Here is a 24,131-nt window from a genome sequence, read left to right on the forward strand (position 1 = left end):
ATGGTCATGGCACTACTATGTGATCCAAAATTGTTTTATAATAAAAGTCTTTAGAAGGAAAGCTAATTTAATGATAAGCATCTTAAAAATAACTAGAACAAACATTGTGAGGGAATACTTTATAAAATTAATTCTCTTCTGTCTTGATTATATCAAAGCAAAAAACATCTGCATAGTAGCTCAGTGAGCCATAAACCACTGAGTGTAAACCATAGCTACAAACCAAAATACACAATTAAAAACAAATTGTGACTAAATTAATGATCTCTCAGTATAAACAAGAATGATTAGTTTAGAAATATCACTTGTATTTGGTTTTAAGATTGGAAAAATGTTTAGTTAGGATCTCAGCAATCTCATGTACCATAATAGCTGTATATGTATAGATATACTAAAAACTATCTGCAGCAGTTACATTATCGCTGAAAACTTATCCTAAATGTACAGATTTTGTATGTACTTAGAGTGGTCTGGTAGCTGGGTGTACTATTATATGATAGGATGCGGAGGGAGTGGAAAGTAACAGCTCATCTTCTAGCAGTAGTATCTGTCAAGTTCTTTTCAGACCATCTAGGTTTGTTTGTTTTGTAAAGGTTTTTAAAATCTCTGTACAAAGTTTTATATCTGGGGTTGACAAATGGTCAAGCTGAAAATAAGTGTGTGACCAAAAATCGTGACATCAGCAAGTTAGGTTTGTGGAAATAAGGGTGCACAAATGCAAGATTTGTAATGATACATTTATGGATGTACATGTACATACACATATATAATATAATTATTAAGATTTTGTTTACTTCCAGAAAACTATTGACAAGGAAATTATGTTAAATACCTGTCTTGCAGGGTGAACACATATGGATAGTATTGGATGGACCTGTAGATGCCATTTGGATTGAGAATCTTAACTCTGTTTTAGATGATAACAAAACTCTTACGCTAGCGAATGGTGATCGCATCCCAATGGCAGTAAACTGTAAAATTGTTTTTGAGCCTCATAACATTGACAATGCCTCCCCAGCCACTGTATCCCGAAATGGCATGGTGTTTATGAGTTCATCAGTGCTAGATTGGAGACCTGTGCTCAAAGCATGGCTTCACAAATTACCCACTGCACAGTCTGATCTTCTTTGGAACTGCTTTGATAGTGTTTTCCAGGTATTCATAGTTTTATTTTTAATTATATAGCCTTATTTTACATCATTTTAAAATATTTCATTTTGCATATATTGATCTGATTGTCTCCAACTTAATTTCAGTAATGCAAATTCAGCAGTTTGTTTCAATGATTTATTAATGATTATGTCACAGTCCGTAAACAATTTGGACTTTTTACACTATAGTATATTCCATATCACTGGGGTAGAATTCTGTAGTCTTTGTAATCAAGAGGCGTGCATGGGATCTTTATATTTAGTTCTGCTTCTATCATCTAACATTAATTTTGAGACAACTTAATAAATAATATAAATTTCAAATTCCTTTTGATGAGAATAAACTCTATCATGAATTTGAGTTCATTGTATACTTTCCCACAATACTTGGTATATTTGTAAATATCATGTATAATGTTTTCTTTGCTCTTTTTTGAAGGATTTGATCAGTTTTGTCTTTACTGCTGTGATACCAAAAATGGAAATTCTGGAATGCATGTACATTAAACAAACCATTGACCTTCTGCAGGTAATGGAATAGTCTAGTAAAACAAGAATATTTCATTGTTGCAATAAATATTCCAAGTGGAGTAAATAATGAAAGTCAATTTTTTTAAGGGTCTATTGCCAGGAATTGAAGACAAGCAACCTAGCCCAGAGCAAGTTGCCCGCTTATTCATTTTTGCTGTAATGTGGTCAATTGGAGCTCTTCTGGAATTGCAAGACAGGGCTAAAATGGAAAGCTTTCTGCGAAATCATTCTGCATCACTGCAGCTTCCAGTGACTGAAGGAGAAGAAACTATCTTTGAATTTGTTGTCAGTGCGGATGGTCATTGGGAGCACTGGTCAAAGAGGGTTAGTATTTTGTCATTAAAAGAAATGTGATTAAAACATCTCTTACAAGTGTTGTTGATAGAGGTACTGATGCATAAACAACAACAGCACCTTGTATTTATATAGCGCCTTTAACGTAGTGACACATTCCTAGGCGCTTCACAGGAGTATTATGAGATAAAAAATTTGACACCGAGCCGCATAATTAGAAATTAGCGCAGGTGATCAAAAGCTTGATCAAAGAGGTAGGTTTTAAAGAGCGGCTTGAAGGAGGAAGGAGAAGTAGAGAGGCAGAGAGGTTTAGGCAGGGAGTTCCTGAGCTTGGAGCCTAGACAACAGAAGGCAAGGCCACCAATGGTTAAGCGATTATAATCAGGGATGCCCAACACGGCAGAATTAGAGGAGCGCAGGCATCCCGGGATGGCGGGGGGGGGGCGCAGTGGTGGTGGTTATGGGGCTGCAGGAGATTACAGAGATAGGGAGGGATTGAAAATAAGGATGAGAATTTTGAAATTGAGGCATTGCATAATCAGAAGTCAATGTAGGTCAGCGAGCACAAGAGTGATGGGTGAGCAGGACTTGGTGCAAGTTAGGACATGGGCAGCCGAGTTTTGGATCACCTCTAGTTTACGTAGGGTAGAATGTTGGAGACCAGCCAGGAGTGCGTTGCAATAGTCAAGTCTAGAGGTAACAAAGGCATGGATGAGGGCTTCAGCAGTGGATGAGCTGAGGCAAGGGCGGAGACGGGCGATGTTATGGAGGTGGAAATAGGCAGTCTCAGTTATGTTGCGGATATGTAGTCGAAAGCTCATTTCAGGGTCAAATATGACACCAAGGTTGCGAACAGTCTGGTTCAGCCTCAGACAGAAGTTGCGGAGAGGGATGGAGTCAATGGCTAGGGAACGGAGTTTCAGGCAGGGATCAAAAACAACGGCTTCGGTCCTCCCAATATTCATTGGAGAAAATTTCTGCTCACCCAGAACTAGAAAATTTTTGCTCATCCAAAACAGAAGACAGTTAACTTCCCATTCAATATGGAAGCAGAATATTTGTACCCAAGGTGTATATTTTGCACTTGTAAACTCCTCAGGTCTACAGAAACATGGAAGTGCATCAAGGTGGGGAGGGTTTAGAATGGGACAGTATAAAACAAGAGACAAGCTATAGTCTCACAAAACTAATTCTAACTAGGGAAAAATAATGCATACTTGACAAATGTCATATGTTATTTTCTTATTGTAATTGTCATTATAGCTTTTACTCAGTGTTCGCACTCTTGCTTCTGAGTTAAAAGGTTGTGTGCTCAAATGCCACTACAGGATTAGATCACATAATCTAGGCTGACCCTTCAGTGCAGTATTGGGGAGTACCTTATTGTCAGAGGTGCTGTCTTTTGAAAGAGATGATAAACTGAGGCCCCCTCTGACTTTTCAAATGGATATAAAAGATGCCATGGCACAATTTGAAAAAGATAGTGGCGTTCACCCTGTGCCCTGCCCAACACTGATCCCTCAAACAACATCACCAAAAACAGATTAACTGGCTATTTGTCTCATCCCTTTTAGTGGGACTTTACTGTATGAATTGGCTGCCACATTTGCCTACAAAACAATCATGTCTACACTTAAAAATAATTCATGGGCCATGAAGCACTTTAAGAAAGAAAACAAAGCCTTGCATTTTTATAGCACCTTTTAGACTTCAGAACGTTGCAAAGTGCTTTACAGCCAATAAAATACTTTTGGAATGAAGTTATTGTTGTAATGTAGGAAACGCGGCAGCCAATTTGCACAAAGTAAGATCCCACAGTAATGTGATAATGACTAGATATCTGTTTTCAGTGATGTTGATTGAGGGGTAAATATTCTAGCCTTGGGGCTAGAACCTCCACTTTTTTTTGCATGCTTAACGCCCACTTAACGTCCATTTTACCGCTGAAATTATGTATAACGCCCATATATCGCCCATTTTGGCACAAAATGGAAACTGACGGGCATTTTTAGGAAACTTATCGGCAAGTGTTGCTTTCCCCATGTGCTTAATGCTGGGAAAAAATATTATCGCCCGCCCACTTTTTTTGGACGGAATCATCAGAATGGGCGAAATCAACGCCATAATATTGCCCAGTGTTACTTTCCGCACGGAATTAATGCCGAGATTCAATAATACCGCCCGCCCATTTTTTTTTGTCGTAACGAGGACATTTGGCGAAACTAATGACCAGGAGATCGCCCACCATCATTTTCACCACCTCACACACATATCGCCCACAATGTCACTCGTCCAAAAAAATGCCCATAAAAAGTGGAACTGTTCTGAACTAACGCCAGCGGTGTGGCTGCCATTTTTTAAATTGCAGGTCGCTTCATTCAAAAGGCTGCTTCAACTTTGGCGAGTTTACATTGACTCTGGAATTCTTCTCAGGTGAAGTGAACATCTCAACAGACACCTTTTCAGACTCTGGACTATTGGGGGTTTACTCTAGGTGTATTTTAGTGAGGAAATCATTGATTCTGATCAATCGCTATTATACTTTCATTGCAATGGGGCCAGCCATTTCTCAGCCTGCATCGATTAATACGCAAATGCTGCAGAATGCAGATGGCTCAATGTGTGATACACATCATTATGTCCCCAATTTAAGACGTGCAAGAATGAGGAGGCGGACCAGACCATAAGTACAAGGAAAAGAGGTCTTACCTTGACGTCTCCGACCACACCTGCCTTTGGAGACTGTGCTTCCACAAGGTGGTGATCAATGAAATATGTGAGCTCATCAGGCCACATATGCCATTAGGACATCAGTGTCGGTCGAGGTCAGGGTCACCGCAGCACTGTCTTTCTATGCGTCCGGTTCCTTTCGGGCCCCCGCTGTCGAGATTTGCCCTCTGACTCACCATGCAACCCATCACTGCATTAGACAGATCAAGGAGGCCATGTACGCGAGAAGGATGGACTTTATCAGCTTCCCCATGACCACGGAGGCTCAGACTGATAGGGCTGGAGCATTCTACTGCATTGCTAAGTTCCCCAGGGTGCAGGGAGCTATACAGTGCACTCACATCACCATGCGGCCACCTTCTCAGGACCCGGAGCGTTTTCATAACACAAAAGGATTTCACTCCCTGAAGGTCCATCTAGTTGTCGACCACAACCAGATCATACTGGCAGTGAATGCCAAATGTCTGGGCAGCTTCGATGAGCCTCACATCTTGCATGAGAGTGTTGTCTCTGACATCTTTAAGAGTCAGGCACAAGGACAATGCTGGATGCTTTGTAATAACTGATATGGCCGAACCACCTGGCTGATGACCCCCCTGCGTGACACCCACACTAAGGCCGAAAAGCGATACAACCGGAGCCACAGAGACACACGCAGTGTGGTCCGGAAAACAATAACTGTGCTTAAGCAGCGATTCAGATGTCTTGACCACTCAGGAGGGGAGCTACAATACAACCCTAAGCAACTAGGTAAATTCATGGTCGTGTGCTCGATGCTGCACAATCTGGCTATCCGGAGGGGCCAAGAATTGCCAGAAGGCACTGATGCTCCACCTCAGGAGAGAGAGGAAGAGGATGACGAGGGGCTGGGTGCTGATCTAGGGCCAGACAATCAGGCTGGCTATGCAACCATGCCCATGACCCCCTCCAGACCGCAGGAAAGGGCCCGTGGTGGCTACATAGCTGCAAGACTCTTACGTGAGGAGCTGTATCTGAACAATTTGCCTGAAAGAACATTGATGTGAGTGACAATGCTGACACACTGCTGTGTGTGTGCAGCTCAAACATCAATGGTGCCCATCACATTGAGCCAGTTAAAGTTTACGTTGATTGAAGTTAAGTTGTATTTAACCCTTTCATGTTAAGGAATCACCAGTCTGTAATGGTCCAGCTATCTGAGACAATGTGCAACAAGGTTATGTTCAATAAAAACATTTTTATGCCAACATTGGTCTGAAATCATAAGTATCACAGGCAATAACACTCAATCCCCGCCCACGCCCCACTTTTTCCATCATTGACATCAATCAAATGTTCAACATGTCCAGCAACACAGAATACAAAGGCAAAGCAGGAGGGTGGTCCCCTCCCCCCATACATTGCAACAAATTGCATTCACCCAGATGGAGATATAACACAGCCATCACCTGCAGACATGCACCTCACTTTCCTTCCCCCCTCCCCTTCTTCTCCCCACCTCTACCCCTTCCTCTCCTTGTTCCACGGCGCTTTGCCGAGGAGCTCCTCAGGCAGTGCTGCATTGGGGGGGGATGATGGCAGATGTGGTGGTTGCACGGGTATGGGAGCAGGGGGAGGCAACATTCTCTGATGCAGAAGCAGGATCTTGGTCCTTGCTCTCATCTGTCGTTCGCAGTGGTGGTGCGGAATGTAGGGATGGAGTGCCGTGCTCTGGGACCACTGGGAGGCCTGTGTCAGCGGTGTTCCTGGCTATTGCATCCAGAGCCTCCGCGATCTGCGGAATGTACTCAGTCATGGTGGCTAGCTGTCGGGATATGCCCCCCCAATGCTTCAATGAGCTGGTCACCAATGTCTACAGTCCTCCTGGACAACTGTACCATCTCTCTGCTCTCATGTGGCGCTCGTGGAACAGAACTGCTGTGTCCACGAGGCCTCCGCGAGGTTCGGCGCCATCCTGGGGACAAATGGGATGTCCTGTGGCGAGGTGCTTGGGGCCGGTATCTCCAGAGTGGAGGCAGGAATGACCAGAGGAGCACTAGATGGCCTTGGGGTGGAATGGCTTCCTCGAAGTCAGCGCTCTCATCCGTGGAGAACAGACCCAGTGGATTGACGGGAGAGAATCGGAGCTCCTCAGCACCAGATGTAGGATCGTCCGGAGAGTCGGGCCCCGTGCTCCCACCTTCTGGCCTCTGTGGTCTTGCCTTCAGATACGCTGCAGGCTGAGCTGTAAAACACAAATGAGGTTATTAGAGGAGAAGGGGGTGCTAGGGTCACAAGATGAGTCCAGCGCTACACACAGCATATGCATGACAAAAGCACCGCTCTCAAAATCATCACAGACATCACATTTCATGACCATCAACACATTTGCATTGCAATGATTTTCATTAGGCCAGCATTATTTCTATGACAATTTTAGAAATCATCTATCATATGATTGTTCGGATATGAGTGGATGTGGCATCTATTGACTTTACATTATGCAATGGTGTAAGCTTTACTCATGTGGCATCACTTCAGGGTCTGCAGATGCATCCGTGCCTGTCTGCGTGTGCCTCCCCACGAGTGCGAGCACTCGCTCCTCCATCTTAGTGATGTCGCTGGGGACTGGTGGCCCCCCACCCGTTCGCCTCTGTACGGACCTCATCGTCGATAGCTTTTTCTGTAAAATGTGACAGGACGACATGGCATGAGATCATTGTGTGATATCGTTGCTAGGTACTGTCACAGAGACTGATACAACACATAACCGACAGATGTAATCATGATTAGTATGAAAATTATCTTCTTTACCTAAAGACGTGCACTGTGATCACTGGCTTTGAGTAAAACATTCCCGGTAAAAGTGAAAGACCTCACATAGTCACTTATGACTGTTACAAATCAAATTATATAATACATAACGACCTGTAAATCAATGTAATACTTACTCTTGTGGATCCCAGAAGGTCGTTCCATCGTTTGCAGCATTGATTGCCCTCATGCACCTTGTTGGTCGCTGACGAGACCACCTCTGCTATCTCGGCCCATATCTTCTGGTAGGCCTTTGGGGTGGTCTTCCCGCGCCCTCCTTGTGTCAAAGCACTCCAGCGTAACTCGACCTCCTGCATTTGCCTCGTCTGAGAACCTCCTGGCTCTTTTGCACCCTCCAATGTGCTCCTCTCCCTCCTCACTGTTCTCTCCAGCATCAATCTCCACAGCGGGCTGTGATGCCTCCTTCTCTCCCTCCATTATTGGCCGAATTCGGTCAAATATATGGCTGGTAACAGCTACTTTTTGTTTGCCTACTTGCTGTGAAGCTCTAAAGTCTCCCTCCTTCCTCCCAAAGCAGCCACACCACACCCAGACACACCTTCAGTCCCTCTGAGCTCCCTCTCCCTCTGTCTCCTCTTCTGTACATGTCATTGTTATATATGTAAACCTGTAAATACCTTGTGTAGCCACCAGAGGGCTCATCCCCTGGAGGCCCAAGGGATCCCACAATCCGTTGGGAGCACATGTACTTAAGGAGGCCTGACAGGCGGGAGATGCACTCTGGAGACCTACAATAAAAGACTAAGGTCACACTTTACTTTGAGCTCACAGTATCTAGTCAGACTCTTTATTCATACATAATAACTGGCAACGAGATACAAATGATGAACTCAACGATGCAGAGAACAGTGGGCATACTGGAGAAATTTTCGGAGGGAGATGATTGGGAAACCTTCGTGGAGCGACTCGACCAATACTTTGTGGCCAACGAGCTGGAAGGAGTAGCGAATGCTGCCAAACGAAGGGCGTTTCTCCTCACCGTCTGCGGGGCACCAACATATGGCCTCATGAAAAATCTGCTTGCTCCAGTGAAACCTACAGAGAAATCATACGATGATTTGTGCACACTGGTCTGGGAGCATCTGAACCTGAAGGAAAGTGTTCTGATGGCGAGGTACCGGTTCTACACCTACAAAAGGTCTGAAGGCCAGGAAGTGGCAAGCTATGTCACTGAGCTGAGATGCCTTGCTGGACATTGCGAATTTGATGGACATTTGGAGCACATGCTCAGAGATTTCTTTGTACTTAGCATTGGCCATAAAGTGATACTTCGCAAACTTTTGACTGTAGAGACTCCAGTAAGGTTCAGAGCTTCAGAGTCTTCAACTTTTTCAACTGCTCTCTTGATTATGTGACTTGAGTAAAGCCATAGCGATAGCCCAGGCGTTCATTGCCACCAGTGACAATACTAAGCAAATCTCTCAGCACACGAGTGCTGCTACAAGTACTGTGAACAAAATGATGTTGTTTTCAAATTGCAACATACAGGGCAGGCCCCACACGCCTGCAGCTGCATGTCCGCAGATGTCTCAGTCCACCATCAAGAGTGATGAATGCAAGGCCATTAACACCTTGTTGGCGCTGCGGGGGTGATCATCATTTCCATTCATGCCGCTTCAAAGGGTACATTTGCAAAGGCTGTGGAACAATGGGACACCTCCAATGAATGTGCAGGCGAGCTCAAAACCCTGCTAATCCTACAAACCACCATGTTGCAGAGGAGGACAGATCCACGGCGGATCATGACGAACCAGAGCCTCAGACCGAGGAGGCAGATGGAGTGCACACATTTACCATAAAGTATCACCCGATAATGCTGAAGGTTGAACTAAATGGACTCCTGGTGTCAATGGAGCTGGACATGGCCGCAAGCCATCCATTATGAGAGAAAAGACTTTCGATAAATTGTGGTGCAGCAAGGCCTCAAGGCCAGTCCTGATTCCAATTAGCACTAAACTGAGAACTTACACAAAGGAATTGATTCCCGTAATCGGCAGTGCTACTGTAAAGGTCTCCTACGAAGGAGTGGTGCACAAGCTCCCACACTGGGTGGTACCGGGCGATGGCCCCACGCTGCTCAGCAGGAGCTGGCTGGGAAAGATACGCTGGAACTGGGACGACGTCCGAGTGCTCTCGTCCGTTGATGACACTTCGTGTAGCCAGGTTTTAAACAAGTTCCCTTCGCTGTTCGTACCAGGCATCGGGAAGTTCCAAGGAGCAAAAGTGCAGATCCATCTAATTCCGGGGGTGCGACCCATCCATCACAAGGCGAGAACAGTACCGGACATGATGAGAGAGAGGGTGGAGATCAAGCTGGATCAGCTGTAACGAGAGGGCATCATTTCGTCAATCGAATTCAACGATTGGGCCAGTCCGATTGTTCCAGTCCTCAAGGGACATGGCACCGTCAGAATCTGTGATGATTACAAAGTAACTATCAATCGTTTCTCTCTGCTGGATCAATAGCCACTACCAAAGGCAGACGACCTTCTTGCGACGCTGGCAGGAGGAAAGACATTCATGAAGCTGGACTTGACCTCGGCCTACATGATGCAGGAGCTGGAGGAATCATCGAAAGGCCTCATCTGCATCAACATGCAAAAAGGTCTCTTCATTTACAACAGATACCCGTTTGGGATTCGATCAGCCACGGCGATATTCCAAAGAAACATGGAAAGCTTACTGAACTCGGTCCCGCGCATGGTGGTCTTCCAGGACGACATCTTGGTTACAGGTCGGGACACAGTCGAGCATCTGCAGAACCTGGAGGAGGTTCTTAGTCGACTCAACCGCGTGGGGCACAGGTTAAAACGCTTGAAGTGCGTTTTCCTGGTGCCTGAAGTGGAGTTCCTGGGGAGAAGAATCGCGGCGGACGGCATCAGGCCCACCAATTCGAAGATGGAGGCAATCGAGGACGCACCGAGGCCACAGAACATGAAGGAGCTGCTGTCATTTCTAGGACTCCTGAACTTCTTACCGGGTCTCAGCACACTGTTACAACCACTGCATGCCTTACTGCATAAAGGAGATGAATGGGTATGGGGTAAAAGCCAAGAAAATGCCTTTGTAAAAGCTAGAAAATTGTTATGCTCAAACAAATTGCTTGTGTTGTATGATCCATGTAAGCGTTTGGTACTAGCATGTGATGCATCGTCGTACGGGGTCGGATGTGTATTCCAACATGCTAATGAATCTGGGAAATTGCAACCGGTTGCTTATGCATCCAGAAGTCTGACTAAGGCTGAGAGAGCCTACAGCATGATTGAAAAAGAAGCGTCAGCATGTGTTTATGGGGTAAAGAAAATGCATCAATATCTGTTTGGGCTCAAATTTGAATTGGAAACCGACCATAAGCCACTGATATCCCTTTTTTCCGAAAGTAAGGGGATAAATACGAATGCATTGGCCCGCATCCAGAGATGGATGCTCACATTGTCCGCATACAACTACGCCATCCGCCACAGGCCAGGCACAGAAAATTGTGCCGATGCTCTCAGTAGGCTGCCATTGCCCAGCACTGTGTGGAAATGGCATAGCCAGCAGATTTAATCATGGTAATGGAAGCATTTGAGAGTGAGCAATCGCCTGTCACAGCCCGACAGATTAGAATGTGGACGAACCAGGACCCCTTACTGTCCCTAGTAAAAAATTGTGTGCTTCATGGGAGTTGGTCCAGTGTCCCAGTGGAAATGCAGGAAGAGATAAAGCCGTACTAGCGGCACAAAGATGAAATGTCTACACAGGCAGACTGCCTTCTGTGGGGTAATCGGGTAGTGGTCCCCAAGAATGGCAGAGACACTTTAATCAGTGATCTCCACAGTACTCACCCAGGCATTGTAATGATGAAAGCGATAGCCAGATCCCACGTGTGGTGGCCCGGTATCGATGCGAACTTAGAGTCCTGTGTGCACAAATGTAACATGTTCGCAGTTAAGCAATACACCCAGGGAGGCACCACTAAGTTTATGGTCTTGGCCCTCCAAACCATGGTCCAGGGTCCATGTCGACTGTGCAGGTCTGTTTTTGGGTAAAATGTTCCTAGTAGTTGTAGATGTGTACTCCAAATGGATTGAATGTGAGATAATGTCGGCAAGCACATCCGCTGCCACCACTGAAAGCCTGCGGGTCATGTTTGCCATGCACGGCCTGCCTGGTGTCCTTATGAGCGACAATGGACCATGTTTCACCAGTACCGCGTTCAAAGAGTTCATGACCCGTTCAAACCAGCATCCAATGGTCAGGCAGAGAGAGCAGTGCAAACCATCAAGCAGAGCTTGAAGAGGGTAACTCAAAGCTCACTGCAGACTCGCCTATCCTGAGTCCTGCTTAGCTGCCGCACGAGACCCCACTCACTCACTGGGATTCCACCCACTGAACTGCTCATGAAAAGGCTACTTAAGATAAGGCTCTCATTAATCCACCCTGATCTACATGAACAGGTAGAGAGCAGGTGGATTCAACAAAGTACATATCATGATAGCGCAAATGTGTCACGCAAAATTGAAATGAATGACCATGTATTTGTGTTGAACTATGGACAGGTCCCAAGTGGCTTCCCGGCACTGTCGTGGCCAAAAAGGGGAGTGGGGTGTTTCAGGTCAAACTTTCAAATGGACTCATCCACCGGAAACACTTGGACCAAATCAACCTCAGATTCACGGACTATCCAGAGCCACCCACATTGGACCCTACCTTCTTTGACCCCCCAACATACACACCAGTGGCATCCGACACCGCGGTTGACCACGAAGCAGAACCCATCACCCGCAACAGCCCAGCAGGACTCACCACACCAGGCAGCCCAGCAAGGCCAGTTGCACAGCAGCCCAGCGAGGGCCCAACAAACAATTCACCATAACCAGCATTTGCACCGAGACGATCAGCCAGGGAAAGAAAGGCCCCAGACCGGCTCACCTTGTAAATAGTTACACTATTGACTTTGGGGGGAGTGTTGTTATATATGTAAGCCTGTAAATACCTTGTGTGGCCACCAGAGGGCTCATCCCCTGGAGTCCTAAGGGATCCCACAATCCCTTGGGAGCACCTGTACTTAAGGAGGCCTCACAGGCTAGAGATGCACTCTGGAGACCTGCAATAAAAGACTACGGTCACACTTTACTTTGAGCTCACAGTATCTAGTCAGACTCTTTATTCATACATAATAGTCATGATGATCCTTGACCTCCTGAATCCCAGGAATCAAGCATTGCCATGCCGTCGCTAAGGACAGCGACAGCTTATGGCAGAAGGTTATCGAGATTTAACACTACCGCCCATTTCATATCACTCGCGGTAACGCCCATTTTCATAAATGGAGGCTAGGTGCTTTGAGAATGGGCAAGAAGCCGGCGATCTGAAAACCCATTTTTACCGCCCACGCCGGAAATAATGCCCATTTTTGGGCGATATGCACAAAAGTGGAAAATCTAGCCCTTGGGACCTTTATGTAACTTGTAAGTTGCAGTGACACTAGAGTTTGAACCTTTCTTATCCAGCACCCTCGGGATCTGGCCTGTGCCAGATAAGGGATTTTGCCGGACGAGGGGAGGTCACTTTAAATTGGAAGGTACAGGTACTGAGCAAGGGGATATCGGGGCTAGCTGGCTTGGGGCTGGGAGTGCAGCAGAGAGATTGTGGGGGGTGATGGGCAGTGGATCGCAGGGTCAGGTCAGCGATGGCGGGAGTCAGCAGCGAGGAAGGACTTCAATTTGTTCATGTTGTAATGGCCGGGAATGGTGCCGGATGAGGGGTAGTGCCGGATAAGGGAGTCCCGGATAAGGGAGGTTCAACCTGTACTAGATTTGATGGCTTCTCTATATATAATAAGACCAAATTAATTGTGCTGCTAGGAATACTATACTGAACAGTTATGAGTGCATATACTTTAGTTATATCAGTCCTTGGATAGCAGCACACAAGTTCCAGAAACATCACCTTTGTAAAACCATTGTAGTCTTAGACTTGCACACTATTTCAGTTGCACAATGCCTTTTAATGATAACCTGGTACTAATAGTTTGATTTTAAAACAGATTGTGCTAGATATAAATAATAGTAAATAGCACAGATGGTGGAAACTGAAGCTTGATGTGTGCAAGTATTCTTGTTTGGTTCAGTATCTGAGCTATGGACCTAATACCTAATAGACTTCAAATGGATTCTTGTAGGTGCTTCAAATCTGGAATAAGGAAATTGATATTTTAGCTTCATTTAAGCTCGCCAATTATTTTCTCCCTCGAATTTGCGAGCGAATTCAGAACAGAGCTGACTTTTTATATTTTACTGTAGCAACATTGTAAATGGGACTAAAGATAATTAAACACTTTCAATTGTAAATTAAGTAAGTGAAGTGTGTGTTTGCAATTTCAGGTACCTGAATATAATTATCCACCTGACTCTGTGCCAGCCTATTCATCAATCCTGGTACCGAATGTAGACAATGTCCGCACAGACTTTCTCATGCACACAGTCATGAAGCAGGAAAAAGCTGTGCTGCTCATTGGTGAACAGGGAACAGCCAAGACAGTTATGATCAAGGTATGACATTGAATCCTCCAAATACAGATATGAATAGGCATGCAGCATTACAGTGGACAAAACTTTAGTAATATGTGGTAAACAGATGTTATTGAGTAGATGATAATGTAATAGCTTTTTCAACCTAATGAGTAAGGAACTAACATAGCTAGTATAATTAGTAAGAAATACTTTTTAAATTCACTTAATTCTAGTGTTTGAATACTCTAGGTTGCATTCATTTCTCTTGGGTTGTCTGTTGAAATATATATTTTTAACGTTTTATTCCTGCATGGGGTGTGGGCGTTACTGGCAAGACCAGCATTTATTTTCCAAGCAGCGACACAGTTCAGACTCTTGGAACTACATTATTGGATAATATTACAGTTACTTATGGAGCTCTTGACACTGTCAACATCTGGGCATTTTGAAGTGTTGTTTAGTCCTAGGAGTAAATAATATGGCATCAAAAATCTGTGGGACTGCTCCACAATATAAGTGCTGGGGAGCACCCATTTGTTTCTGACCCTGCCAATGTATTTGGGATCAGGGTGGATCTATGGCTGAGGACCATCTGGGCAAAGCTAATGATTTTAACACAGAAATCCTGGTATGCTCAATTCATGTGACTTAGAATGCACTTCAGGTGTGCTCTGTCTTGCCTGGCCCAGGAATGGAAGAGTTGGGAAGGAAAATCAAGCCCATTAAATTTCCATTTCTCTAGTCCATCAGTGATAAGTAGATAATGGTCTGAGGACATTTGTTCATTGTCCAAGTTAGACTACTCATTTAGTTATTCCATTTTATGGATAATTGGGTTAACGTTTCAGGTCGATGATCATACATAAGGTGCTAAAATATGCATCTACATATCCCAGATTAACGAACGGTCATCGACCTGAAACATTAACTCTGTTTCTCTCTCCACAGATTCTGCCTGACCAGCTGAGTATTTCCAGCATTTTCTATTTTTATTTCAGATTTTCAGCATCCGCAGTATTTTGCTTCTGAATGGATAATTGGGTATCAGCCTTGGCTCAGTGTTAGCACTCTTACCTCTGAAGGTTAAGAGTTCAAGTCCCACTCCAGGACTTGAACACATTATCTAGGCTGACACTTCAGTGCAATACTGAGGGAGTACTGAGTACTGCACTCCCTCAGTATTGCACTGTCGCAGTAGTCGTCTTTCTTATGAGACATTAAACCAAGGTCCCATCTGCTCTCTCAGATGAATGTAAATGATCCCTTGGCATTATTCGAAGAAGAACAAAGGCATTCTCTTGGTGTCCTGGCCACCATTTATCCCTCAAGCAATATCACTTAAACAGTTTAATTGGTTACTTGTCTCATCATTGTTTGTTGGACCTTGCTGTGTGCAAATTGTTTGTTGCATTTTCTTTATTTTCTTAGTTTCAGGTGGACATAAAAGTTTCCATGGTTTTGTATCGAAGAAGAGCAGTGGAGTTTCCCGGGTGTCATGGCCAATATTTATCCCTCAATCAACATCACAAAAAAAACAGATTATCACTTTACTGTCGAATAAGAACATGAGAAATAGGAGCAGGAGTACGTCATACGGCCCCTTGAGCCTGCTCTGCCATTCAATAAGACCATGGCTCATCTTCGATTTCAGCTCCACTTTCTCGCCCCATCCCCATACCCCTTGATTTCCCCCAAGGTCCAAAAATCTATCTATCTCAGCCTTGAATATACTCAATGACTCAGCATCCACAAGTAGAGAATTCCAAAGATTCACAACCCTCTGAGTGAAGAACTTCATCCTTATCTCAGTCTTAAATGGTCAACCCCTTGCCCTGTGAATATGCCCTCTAGTTCTAGATTCTGCAACCAGGGGAAACAATCTCTCAACATCTACCGTGTCAATCCCCCTCAGAATCTTATATGTTTCAATGAGATCACCTCTCATTCTTCTAAACTCCATTGAGTATAGGCCCAATTTACTCAATCTCTCCTTATAGGGCATTCCTCTCATCCCGGGAATCAATCTAGTAAACATTTGTTGAAATCACCTATAAGGCAAGTATATCCTTCCTTTGATAAGGGAGACCAAAACTGTGCACAGTACTTCAGGAGTGATCTCACCCAAAGCCCTGTACAATTGTAGCAAGACTTCCTTACTCTTACATAAGAATATAAGAAATAAGAGCAGGAGTAGGCCATTTGGCCCCTCGAGTCTGCTCCTCCATTCAATAAGATCATGGTTGATCTGATCCTGGCCTCAACTCCACTTCCCTGCCCGCTCCCCATAACCCTTGACTCCCGTATCATTCAAAAATCTGTCTATCTCCACTTTAAATATATTCAATGACCCAGCCTCCCCAGCTCCCTGGGATAGAGAATTCCAAAGATTCCCGACCCTCTGAAAGAAGAAATTCCTTCTCATTTCTGTCTTAAATGGGCGACCCCTTATTCTGAAACTATGCCTCCTAGTTCTAGATTCCCCCTTGAGGGGAAACATCCTCTCTGCATCTACCCTTTCAAGCCCCTTCAGAATCTTATATATTTCAATAAGATCACCTCTCATTCTTCTAAACTCCATGAGTATAGGCCCAACCTGATCAACCTTCATATGGCAACTCCTTTATCTCAGGAATCAATCTCGTGAACCTTTTCTGAATTGCCTCCAATGCAAGTATGTCCTTCCTTAAATAAGGAAACCAAAACTGTATACAGTACTCCAGGTGTGGTCTTACCAATGTCCTGTACAGTTGTAGCAGGACTTCCCTGCTTTTATACTCCATCCCCCTTGCAATAAAGGCCAACATTCCATTTGCCTTCCTGATTACTTGCTGTACCTGCATGCTAACTTTTTGTGTGCCATGTACAAAAACACCCAGATTTCTCTGTACTGCAGCATTTTGTAATCTCTCCCCATTTAAATAGTAATTTGTTATATTCCTTTGTAGATTCTTTACGGTCTCCTCACAATTTGCTTTCCCACCTATCTTTGTCTCATCAGCAAATTTGGCTACATTACACTCCGTCCCTTCATCCAAGTCATTAATATAAATTGTAAATATTTGAGGCCCCAGCACTGATCCTGATGGCACCCCACTAGTTACAGTTTGCCAACCTGAAAATGACCCATTTATCCCGACTCTCTGTTTTCTGTTAGTTAGCCAATCCTCTAGCGAGGACATTTCTGAGCCTTAAACAACAACCCAACTCGGGAGCAGCAAAGCAGCATTACAGATGGCTCAAGGCTGAGGTCCAACAAAAAACCCGAGACTTAAAGAACAGGTGGTGGATGGAGAAAGCACAGGAGATACAGCAGCTGGCCGACAGCACATGATGTGCGAGGATTCTTCATCACAGTCAAGGCCACTTATGGCCCAAACACACAAGGCCCCACCTCACTGCTGGCCAAGAACAGGGAAATACTCATCAAGGACACCGAGGCAGTCAGGGCCCGCTGGAAGGAGCACTTTGAAGATCTCCTCAATCGAGACTCTGCCTTTGACTCGAGTGTTCTCGACTCCATTCTGCAGCATGCTACCCGCCACCACCTCAGTGAGGCTCCAACACTGCACGAGGTAGAAAAAGCCATAAGACAGCTAAAAAACAAGGCTATGGGAGCGGATGGAATCCCTGCTGAGGCACAGAAGAATGGCGGAGAGGCGCTGCTGGCACGAATACATGACCTCATCTCTCTCATCTGGAGGGAGGAGAGCATGCCGGGAGATCTTAGAAATGCAGTGATCGTGACCATCTTTAGAAAAGGGGACAAGTCCAACTGCGGAATCTCCCTGCTATCAACCACTGGGAAAGTCATCGCTAGAGTCCTCCTCAACCATCTTCTCCCCGTGGCCGAGGAGCTCCTCCCGGGGTCGCAGTGTGGATTTCGCCCTCTATGGACATGATTTTTGCAGCGCGACAGCTGCAGGAAAACTGCGGGGAACAGCGCCAGCCCTTATACATGGACTTCTTCGACCTTACAAAGGCCTTTGACACTGTCAACCGCGAGGGTCTAAGGAGGTTCCTCCTGAGAAAAAGATTGTTTGAAGACCAGGCCCTCAAAACTGTCACCAAGCTCATGGCCTACAGGGCTGTAGTAATACCAGCCCTCCTGTATGGCTCAGAAACATGGACCATGTACAGCAGACACCTCAAGTCGCTGGAGAAATACCACCAACGATGTCACTGCAAGATCCTACAAATCTCCTGGGAGAACAGACGTACCAACGTTAGTGTCCTCGTCCAGGCCAACATCCCCAGCATTGAAGCACTGACCACACTTGATCAGCTCCGCTGGGCAGGCCACGTCGTTCGCATGTCAGACACGAGACTCCCAAACCAAGCACTCTACTCGGAACTCCTTCATGGCAAACGAGCCAAAGGTGGGCAGCGGAAACATTACAAGGGCACCCTCAAAGCCTCCCTGATAAAGTGCGACATCCCCACTGACACCTGGGAGTCCCTGGCCAAAGACCACCCTAATTGGAGGAAGTGCATCCAGGAGGGCGCTGAGCACCTCCAGTCTCGTCGCCGAGAGCATGCAGAAATCAAGCGTAGGAGGTGGAAAGAACGTGCAGCAAACCAGTCCCACCCACCCCTTCCCTCAATGACTATTTGTCCCGCCTTTGACAGAGACTGTGGTTCTCGTATTGGACTGTACAACCACCTAAGAACTCATGTTAAGAGTGGAAGCAAGACTTCTTCGATTCCGAGGGACTGTTTCTGATGATGATATCCACGCTAATATATTACCCCCAACCTCATGAGCTCTTATCTTGTGCAGTAACCTTTTATGTGGCACCTTATCGAATGCTTTCTGGAAATCCAAATACATGCCATCTACTGGTTCCCCTTTATCCACCTTGCTCATTACATCCTCAAAGAACTCCAGCAAATTTGTCAAACATGATTTTCCCTTCATAAAACCATGCTGACTCTGTTTGACTGCATTTTGGTTTTCTTAATGTCCTGCTACTACTTCCTTAATAGAAACATAGAAACATAGAAAATAGGTGCAGGAGTAGGCCATTCGGCCCTTCTAGCCTGCACCGCCATTCAATGAGTTCATGGCTGAACATGCAACTTCAGTACCCCATTCCTGCTTTCTCACCATACCCCTTGATTCCCCTAGTAGTAAGGACTTCATCTAACTCCTTTTTGAATATATTTAGTGAATTGGCCTCAACAACTTTCTGTGGTAGAGAATTCCACAGGTTCACCACTCTCTGGGTGAAGAAATTCCTCCTCATCTCAGTCCTAAATGGCTTCCCCCTTATCCTTAGACTGTGTCCCCTGGTTCTGGACTTCCCCAACATTGGGAACATTCTTCCTGCATCTAACCTGTCTAACCCCGTCAGAATTTTAAACGTTTCTATGAGGTCCCCTCTCATTCTTCTGAACTCCAGTGAATACAAGCCCAGTTGATCCAGTCTTTCTTGATAGGTCAGTCCCGCCATCCCGGGAATCAGTCTGGTGAACCTTCGCTGCACTCCCTCAATAGCAAGAATGTCCTTCCTCAGGTTAGGAGACCAAAACTGTACACAATACTCCAGGTGTGGCCTCACCAAGGCCCTGTACAATTGTAGCAACACCTCCCTGCCCTTGTACTCAAATCCCCTCGCTATGAAGGCCAACATGCCATTTGCTTTCTTAACCGCCTGCTGTACCTGCATGCCAACCTTCAATGACTGATGTACCATGACACCCAGGTCTCGTTGCACCTCTCCTTTTCCTAATCTGTCACCATTCAGATAATAGTCTGTCTCTCTGTTTTTATCACCAAAGTGGATAACCTCACATTTATCCACATTATACTTCATTTGCCATGCATTTGCCCACTCACCTAACCTATCCAAGTTGCTCTGCAGCCTCATAGAATCCTCCTTGCAGCTCACACTGCCACCCAACTTAGTGTCATCCGCAAATTTGGAGATACTACATTTAATCCCCTCGTCTAAATCATTAATGTACAGTAATCATTAATGATGGACTCCAGCATTTTCCCAATGACAGATGTTAGGCTAACTGGTCTATAGTTTCCTGCTTTCTGTCTCCCTCCTTTCTTAAATAGGGGCATTACATGTTCAGTTTTCCAGCCCACTGGGACCTCTCCAGAATTCAGGGAGTTTTGGTAGATTACAACCATCTCTGCAGCCACTTCTTTTAAGACCCTAGGATGCAGGTCATCGGGTCCAGGGGACTTATCCACCTTTAGTCCCACTAGTTTGCCTAGTACTTTATCTCTTGTACTCTAACCCCCTTGCAATAAAGGCCAACATGCCATTTGCTTTCCTAATTGCTTGTTGTACCTGCATGCTAACTCTGTGTTTCCTGTAGGAGGACAGCTAAATCTCAACACCAACGTTTAATAGTTTCTCACCATTTAAAAAAAAATTCTGTTTTTCTATTCTTACCAAATCTCACATTTACCCACAGTATACTCCATCTGACACCTTATTGCCCACTCACTTAGCCTGTCTATATCCCTTTGCAGGCTCTTTGTGTCTTCCTCACAGCTTACTTTCCTACCTATCTTTGTTTCGTCATCAAACTTGGATACATTACACTTGGTCCCTTCAGCTAAGTCATTAATATAGATTGTAAATAGCTGAGGCCCAAGCACTGATCCTTGCGGCACCCCACTAGTTACAGCCTGCCAACTTATAAATGACCCATTTATCCCTACTCTCTGTATTCTGTTCATTAACTATTCTCTATCCATGCTACTATATTACTCCTAACCCTATGAGCCCTTATCTTGTGTAACAACCTTTTATGTGGCACCTTATTAAATGCCTTTTAGGAATCCAAAAATACTATACCCACTGGTTTTGCTTTCTCTACCCTGCTAGTTACATCCTCAAAAAATTCTTAACAAATTTGACAAATACGATTTCCCTTTCGTAAAACCATGTTGACTCTGTCTATTCATATTATGACTTTCTAAGTGCCCTGTTACCAATGTTGCCCCTAATTTATTTCTGTGTGTGTGCAACCCCTTTAGGGGGCTGCACGATTCATTCACAGTTTCGCACATGTGCAGAATTTAACATGGGAAGGCAGCTTAGCAGGATTGTTGCCTGTTACTACTTCCTTAAAAATGGATTCCAGCATTTTCCCGATGACTGATGTCAGGCTAACTGGCCTGTAGTTCTCTTTTCTCTCTCCCTCCTTTCTGGAATAGTGGTGTTACACTTGCTGCCTTTTAATCTGCTGCGACCATTCTAGCATCTACAAAATTCTGGAAGATCACAACCAATGCATCCACTATCTCTGGAGCCACTTCTTTTAGAATGCTAGGATGTAAGCCATGAGGTCCAGGGGATTTGTTGGCTTTTAGTCTCATTACTTTTTCAAATATCTTTTCTCTACTGATACATATTACTTTAAGTTCCTCTCTTAATGGCATTTTGGTTCCCCGCTATTTTTGATATGCTTTTTGTGTCTTCTACTATGAAGACAGATGCAAAATATTTGTTTAAAGTCTCTGCCGTTTCATTATTCCCCATTATAATTTCTCCTTTCTCAGCCTCTAAGGGACCAACGCTTACTTTTGCGACTCTCTACCTTTTTACAAACTTGTAGAAGCTCTTACAATCTGTTTTTATATTTCTTGCTAGTTTACTCTCATATTCTATTTCTCCCTTTTTATCACTTTTTGGGCATCCTTTGCTGGTTTCTAAAGCCTACCGAATCATCAGGCTTACTACTATCCTTCGCAACATTATAAGCCTCTTTTAGTCTAATACTGTCTGCCACTGCTTATCTACTACCATAACTTTTAATCTAATTTCCCAATCTACCTTAGCCAACTCACCCCTCATACCTATGTAGTTGGCTTTATTTAAGTTTAAGATCTCATTTCAGACTTGAGTATTTCACTGTCAAACTCAATGTGAAATTCTATTCCCCAGAGAATCCTTTATTATGATATTGTCAATTAACTCTATCTCATTACACAATACAAGACCTAAAATGGTTCCATGATTTATTGTTTTAGGAAATGGTCTTGAATGCATTCCATGAGCTAGCCCTACAGACTATCTTTGCCAATTTGATTTGCCTACCCTATATGAAAATTAAAGTCCCTCACCATTATTGCATTACCTTTGTTATAAGCTTCTATTATTTCTTGATATAGCTACTGTTAGGGGGCCTATAAACTACTCACACCACTGTTTCTGCCCCTTGTTATTTCTCAGCTCCATGCATACTGATTCTACTTTTTGATCTTCTAAGCCAAGATCCTTTCTCACTACTGTCCTTACATCATTCTTTATTATCAGGGCTACCCCCCCCTCCTTTTCCATTCTGCCTGACTTTTCAAAACATCAAATACCCTGGAATATTTAGTTGGAATTTAGTTCCCAACCTTGGTTACCTTGCAAACCCATCTCTATAATGGCTATTAGATCAAACCTATTTATCTCGATTTATGCCACTAATTAATCTATCTTGTTACGAATGCTTTGGGCATTCCGATAAACAGCCTTTAATTTTAACTTTTTACCATTATTTCCTGCTTTCACCTTATTCGTTAATGCACTATTACCATTAAACTCTCTGTGCACTCCTGTCACACTCTGTTTATCTTTACCCAAACCCGTTACACTACTCTATTGCCTTGACTTTTCTCTTTAGACTTCGAAATTTTCCCTCACCTGACCCATCCCCGCTCCTTTTAGTTTAAAGCCCTAAAGTCTGTGGGAGCTTGCTGTGCGCAATTGACTGCCACATTTCCTATATTATAACAGTGACTACACTTCACAAGTACTTCATTGGCTGTAAAGCCCTTTGGGATATCATGAAAGGTGCCATATAAATGCTATTCTTTCTTTACACTACAACTCTGACTACATTTGAAAAATACCTAATTGACTGTGAAGCACTCAGGTTAGGAATGATAGAAGTTCTACAGTTTCTGGGTTTGGCACTTAAATTATTCAAAAAGAACATCTTAAATAGACTTTACCAATGTAATGAAAATCTAAAATTGCCTCCTCAACCACTTGGATCAGCAAGTATTTCTTGTGTAATTCAACTCAACTATATATTTGGATGGACAGAGAGAATTTTTGTTATCGTTTGCTTAGAGATTGTATTGTTTGTGGATTGTATCTGAGGTATTAATTTGCGTATTGCACATTAAATTCCAGGGCTACATGTGCAAATGTGATCCTGAAGTCCATGCAATCAAAAGTTTGAACTTCTCCTCTGCCACCATGCCAAATATGTTTCAACGAAGCATTGAAAGTTATGTGGATAAACGAATGGGCACTACATATGGCCCACCCAGTGGCAAAAAAATGACTGTGTTTATTGATGACATTAACATGCCTGTGATCAATGAATGGGGTGATCAGGTAAATTTATTCTTTAGCTCAGTCACTGCAGCATTTGAATGAACTAAAATTGCTTTTGAGGACGTATATACTTTGTGATGTAATTTTTAAAAGTTTTCAGCAAACAAGAAATTTAGCATAATTGCACAGAACTTGCTTAATGTAGCTCTCCGTTCATTAAACAGATAACCAATGAGATTGTCCGACAGCTAATGGAACAGAAGGGTTTCTACAATCTAGAAAAGCCTGGAGAGTTCACCAACATTGTTGATGTACAGTTTGTTGCTGCTATGATTCATCCTGGTGGTGGCAGAAATGACATCCCTCAACGTCTCAAAAGACAGTTCACAATTTATAACTGTACAATACCATCGAATGCATCCATCGACAAAATTTTCAGAACTGTTGCAAGCGGCTATTTTTGTGAGCAGCGTGGCTTCCCTGAAGAAGTTTGCAAACTAGCCTCAGCTTTAGTATCAACCACTCGCAAACTGTGGCAGGCTACCAAGATTAAGGTATGGCAAATGCCAACATCTTGTACTATCATATAGAATGGTGCATATAAGAAACTAAATGGATTGATGACTCAGTTGTTTAAGGATGAGTATTAGAAGCAAAGAGAAAAATTAAGGATTACAGAAAGGAAGAGAGAGAGAAACAGAATTGACATATGACCAGTCTAACGCCCTTCTCTGGAGCGAACTCGGTGGTCACCATTTTGGTGAGGGCCTTAGCGCTGCCAGTAGCATCGCTGGCCTTGGAGATGCAAGTATAGTGAGCCACCGACTTAACGTCATGCT

General features: G+C 44.2%; 1 protein-coding gene across 3 annotated transcripts in view; it reads left to right on the plus strand.

Moving 5' to 3' along the window:
* dnah5l (dynein, axonemal, heavy chain 5 like) overlaps positions 1-24,131 on the plus strand; it is a 618,296-nt gene that overhangs the window by 313,687 nt on the left and 280,478 nt on the right. For all 3 annotated transcript variants that reach the window (XM_070881289.1, XM_070881290.1, XM_070881291.1), the window contains 6 exons: positions 844-1,155; positions 1,591-1,680; positions 1,770-2,006; positions 13,868-14,035; positions 23,146-23,352; positions 23,517-23,846. In XM_070881289.1, coding sequence (XP_070737390.1) covers positions 844-1,155; positions 1,591-1,680; positions 1,770-2,006; positions 13,868-14,035; positions 23,146-23,352; positions 23,517-23,846 — 1,344 coding nt within the window. The remainder of the gene's footprint in view (positions 1-843; positions 1,156-1,590; positions 1,681-1,769; positions 2,007-13,867; positions 14,036-23,145; positions 23,353-23,516; positions 23,847-24,131) is intronic.

Source organism: Pristiophorus japonicus, chromosome 5, assembly GCF_044704955.1.
Source record: "Pristiophorus japonicus isolate sPriJap1 chromosome 5, sPriJap1.hap1, whole genome shotgun sequence".
Lineage (NCBI taxonomy): Eukaryota > Metazoa > Chordata > Chondrichthyes > Pristiophoridae > Pristiophorus > Pristiophorus japonicus.